The 5,255-nt window shown below is 40.2% G+C and overlaps 1 protein-coding gene across 1 annotated transcript in view; it reads left to right on the plus strand.

The window, feature by feature from the left end:
* The first annotated feature begins 966 nt into the window (after positions 1-966).
* LOC107048265 (homeobox protein B-H1) overlaps positions 967-5,255 on the plus strand; it is a 16,487-nt gene continuing 12,198 nt past the window's right edge. Inside the window, exon 1 of the mRNA XM_015271352.1 lies at positions 967-1,396. Coding sequence (XP_015126838.1) covers positions 967-1,396 — 430 coding nt within the window. The remainder of the gene's footprint in view (positions 1,397-5,255) is intronic.

Below are 5,255 nucleotides of genomic sequence, written 5' to 3' on the forward strand. Positions count from 1 at the left end.
CTCCTCAGCCATCTCCCTCAGCACGACCGACCATAATGAAAGATATTAACTACAATTTTATATCGAATTACTGCTGAAACACATTTCAAATTACTTGGGCGTGTACCCGCGGAATTGAGAGAGGCAAACGGAGAATCAAGATTTTCTTTGTTACGATTGGTGGTTGAGTTAGTTGAGCGTCAACGGATTGGTTGAGCTTGGTGAACGGTGGGGGATATTGTGGGGCGTTACCCGAGCGGGATATGGCCGCCCAGGGGAGCACACCGCGGCAAAGCACCGACTGACTGTGTTGGAGGGACTTGACAGAGGTTCAGTCGAGCTAGCTCAATGCACACGTTCGCACGCTCGACGCGCGTCAAGTTTATTTTCCGTCTGGAGTGCGGCGTATTGTGATGCACGGTTTTACTTAATTTGGTTTTTTTTTATTATTTATTAAACGTGATTGAATTGGCGCACTGGATGCACATGTGAACTCTGGAGTTCAATGGGAGTGGAAGTACTTGGCGAATTCAGTGACTCTGAGGGGGAGATGGTAAAGGACGAGATTGTTTAGTGAATCAAATGTGCCCAAGGATAACAAACTATAACTGAGAATTAATAACGTGTGCGAAAACGTAAATCTCTGAAAGAATATAAGGGGAGAAAAAAGGAAAGCGGAAATGGTCAGCGGGCGCGCTTCTGTGCGCGGCAATTATGTTAAGTGGCCAATTAGCAATTAAGTAAAGGAACCGAGTGGAGCGCGAAGGGACCCCTTTAATTGTGGCCAAGCGCCACAGTTCAAGACAGTTGAAAAGTATTTCGAGGAAGCGAATAAGTGGCGATAGAAACTGATTTATTCGAGAATCAATGACAATTGACGTTTGCCCGCATGCGGAGAAACCGGTGAATGTTTTGTAGTGGAGTGACACCGTCGGCAAAATTCTGTCGCGGAGTGATAGAGGTAGCAGGTTGTCACCGGTGCTCGCCATGACGGTCCATCATCAGAGTCACCACGTTGCCGCGTTGAGTGGCATTACAGTGCAGGCGGGCAATGCCGGCGGCGGACTGAATCTCAGCCGCATGACGGGGCTCGAGGTGCGCCACCGGGCCGCCGAGAGAATTGAGAGTATCGATAGATTAACAAGTTCGAATAATAACAGTGGCAACGGTAGTAACGGAAATATCGACAGGTCTGACGTATCGACGACAATGCCTCACAGATCGAGATTTATGATAACGGATATTCTCGCCGACGCGTCGAGTCCAGCGAGTTTACTGAGCCAGGAGCCACCGGGCAGTCCCTCCTCGGCTCCACGTGATCTCAGTGTCAAGCCCTCGAGGCCGCAGGGCCACAAGAGGCAGAGGGATGAGGATAGCGATGCTAGCCACCAAGACGGAGCTTCCGTTTCCTCGAACGGTAACTTTTTTTTTTCTCCGTACTTTCAGGAGCGATGCGGCGAACCGAGTTGAGTCATGTTTTTGGAAAATCTGTTTTTCAGTGGAATCGAATCTTGGGGTGTGATGCGTCTACCGCAGCGAAGTGGTAGAACGGTTCAAGTCAATTGTCGGTATTGGCCAGTTTTCAATGAATATCTCGGAATCTAAGGTAGATAGAAAATTTTTTGTCTGAACCTTTTTTGCAGCTCTCAATTCGCTCTACAAAAAAAGTAATTATGAAAATTTCGCTGTCTCCCTTAGATTCGGAAATATTCCCCAAAAACTCAACTGGGAGGTGAGTCGACTTGAACCGTTTTGCCACTTCGGAACGAAATAAAACGGGTTGAGTCGCAATTTTTGGAAAAATCCATTTCAGAGGAGCTAAGCCGACATGACCCGAAAAAAATGATTTAAAAATGAGTCAAGTCGACTTAGCTCGTTTTGTATGGATTTAATGAGTATTCTTAATATTCTTCTTAAATTGGAGTAGTTGAATTAAAGAATTGGATTTCTAGCTTTCCCACTTTACCGACTATAGAATTTTATTATGACTTTAGAATAAAGGAAAATTAATTAAATCCATCCACCTGATAATTTGTCAATCGATTTTTTTTTATTGAGTGGCGGTTCAAGTCGACATAACTCGGTTGGAGGGGAAAATCAAGAGAGCTGAGTCGATAAAAATGGTTAAAAAATAGTCTGCAGAAGTTGCAACTTATCATGCTAAAATCTCGATCGATATTGAGCGGAATCCGTGCCCGAATCTGATTAAATTCCCAAAAGGACAGTCAAAATTCACATTTTTCGACTCAACCCGGTTTGCCGCTTCGCCACTGATTTTTCATTGATTAAGACCTAGAGTGTAATCTTGAATATCCGTATTCAGCTTGAAGGGTAAAAACAAATGGGCTAAATATGCTAGGGACTTCCTGGAGGTGGTCCTCGCGAGGTCGTAGGCATTAGGCCATTTAATGATTACAAAATTTTTCGAGCCTACGGTGTGCCACACGCTCTAATTATCTACCTTCCCACTGGTTTCATTCATACCTGGAGAGGACGTCGGTTAGTCTTTCATCCGATAATCCCACAAATGTTTGTCTTTGACTCTGGCCCCTCTATCCCACACGTGTATCGTAACATCCGAAATTTCATTCGGCACTGGTGGATAATGACAGGGAGGCTAAACCGTTTCCATAAATTTCTCGTTTCCTCGCTTTCTGGAAATCAAAGAAATCCACCTTTAAACACGTGTTATTAAGTCACTGATGATATTTTTCCTCAATATGAAAGATGAATTTAAAAAAAAAGGCCACAAATTACGGGAGACAAAAAAGTCATTTGTTTGCGATAACAATTTTACAAAGACAGAAACGCAGATTAAAATTATATCAGTCGTAATTATACACCGGCTAATGACAGACCTGAATAACAAGGGAACACACACACACCCGAGTCTTTTTAACGATACGAAAAATTACGTTTCCTTTATCTAATAACACGCCTCAACGAGTTTCTCGCGTTATCAAACGACAGTTAAACCGTGCATAATAATTCCAACTCATCTGGAACAGAGGCATTAATAAGATGTAATTAAGGATGTTTAGCCAGTGTCGGTAAATTGTCGGTAAATGTGTTTTTTTTTTTCATGCCCCAGGAAAATTCTTTTTTTTTCGGCTGACAGCAGAACATATAAAAGAAACTTTTTTAACGTTGAAAAAAATTAATCGCAATAGTCTCGGCAGAAATGAATAAACAAATTTTTCCTTGTACACGGGCTCTTATGAAATTTATGTTCAAATTGATAATTCACCTACTAGAAGACTAAAAATAGAAATAAAAATGGAAGGTAATGTGTAAAATCATACTGAATCCAATGGCCAGAGAAAAATCTGGGGTATTCGGGCAAAACGAGGAAATATTTGAATGATTCTATCCCACACAGGCGCACGTTAGCGCATGTATTTGCTGCATTTTGTCTATTTAATTTCTAAATAATGAACATGGCTTGGTGGATTGAAATTTGTATCAAAGTGAAGGGAATACCTTCCTCTCTCAGTTTTAAAAAATCAATTTTTTTAAGTACTTGCGATTTTGGATAAAAATCCTTAATCGCAATAGTTTCGCCAGAAATAAATGAACAAATTTTTCCTTATACACGGGATCTTATGAAATTTATGTTCAAATTCAGTAGCGAAGCGGTAAACCGGGTTAAGTCGATTTTGACTATTAGCCAGTTTTTGCTGAATATCTCGGAATCTAAGAGAGATAGCAAAGGTTTTCTCATAACCTTTTTTGTAGAGCCAATTAAGGACTATGAAAAGTTCCTGACAAAAATTTTTCTATCTCTTTTAGATTCCGAGATATTCGTCAAAAACTAGCCAATAGTAAAAAACGATTTAACCCGGTTTACCGCTTCGCTACTGAATTGATAATTCACCTACTAGAAGACTCTAAATATAGAAATAAAAATGGAAGGTAATGTGTAAAATCATACTGAATCCAATGGCCAGAGAAAAATCTGGGGTAGCCGGGAAAGAAGAGGAAATATTTGAATGATTCTATCCCACACAAGCGCACGTTAGCGCATGCATTTGCTGCATTTTGTCTATTTAATTTCTAAATAATGAACATGGCTTGGTGGATTGAAATTTGTATCAAAGTGAAGGGAATGCCTTCCTCTCTGTTTAAAAAAAATCAATTTTTAAAAAAAGCAATCGATAAAGTGCTTGACAAGGAATTTTCATAACTAAAAAAAAATTCTGATAAAGACGAATCAACTGAATATATCTCTGATGAAAGCAAAACAGTTGCTGATGACCAAACAACAACAAAAAATGTAATGAATGAGAGAGAAAGACTGGAGAATCGAAGAGCCCTAAAAAGTCAAAATCGTTTCGACTTTACGAGCGAGGGATCCTAGTGTGAGAGAAGTGGCAGGGAGAGGGATACAGTCTTCGGCAGGGGCCAGGCGCGCGTGTACGAATCAAGTTAATCCGCTTAGAGTGGTGCCTCACCCGTTATAAAACGTCACTCTCGTCTCACCTATGCCTCTCACCCATCTACACACACGAAACGCCAGTTTCACGGCTTGTCAGTAGGAGAGTCCACCAGAATCCACGTCAAATTCTCATGTCCCACATAATACCTGGGCCTGGAGACTAATCCGAGAACCGGAAATGATTGGCAAGCGTTTAGCCCATTGAATTGTATCATGACTTCAACGGCTGCTTCGAGACATTTGTGTGCTCGGCCCATTGGGTGTGACATCGTTTTCACCTGTGGGGATTATTCAGCCAAATATATTTAAAAACCTTAACATTATATCAACGAGGAACTATTTGGTGAATTTCAACAACTAGTTGGTGGAATTTAACAACTATTTAACTGAAATTTAGTGAGATTTTGCCATTTCATTTGGCAAACATTTGTTAAATTTTCAATGAACGTTCGTCGATTTATTTGATGGATCAAATCGCAGCAAAAACGAATGCCAGAAATTCACACACCTTTTGCAGATATTTTTCAGACACTAAAAAACGTCTGGATAAAGTCAAATCGTGTCTGAATTTCCGACGAATCGGTGCCCAAACATCTTAATTCATCATTTAGATGATTTAATTGACGATTTAATGATCATTCAAACCACCATTTAATGATTTAATTCATTGTTTGAAATTCAAACAAATTTTCATTTTATTCAGACGTTTTTTAGTGTCTGAAAAATGTCTACAAAAGGTGGGTGAAATTCAGACATTAGTTTTTGTTGTGATTTAAGAAGGAATTGTAGATTATTTCGAAAATATCATCCACGGGAGACAATTGATTGAATTTTTTTTTTT

Source organism: Diachasma alloeum, unplaced genomic scaffold (genome assembly GCF_001412515.2).
Source record: "Diachasma alloeum isolate Michigan unplaced genomic scaffold, Dall2.0 Dall_scaffold_00186, whole genome shotgun sequence".
Lineage (NCBI taxonomy): Eukaryota > Metazoa > Arthropoda > Insecta > Hymenoptera > Braconidae > Diachasma > Diachasma alloeum.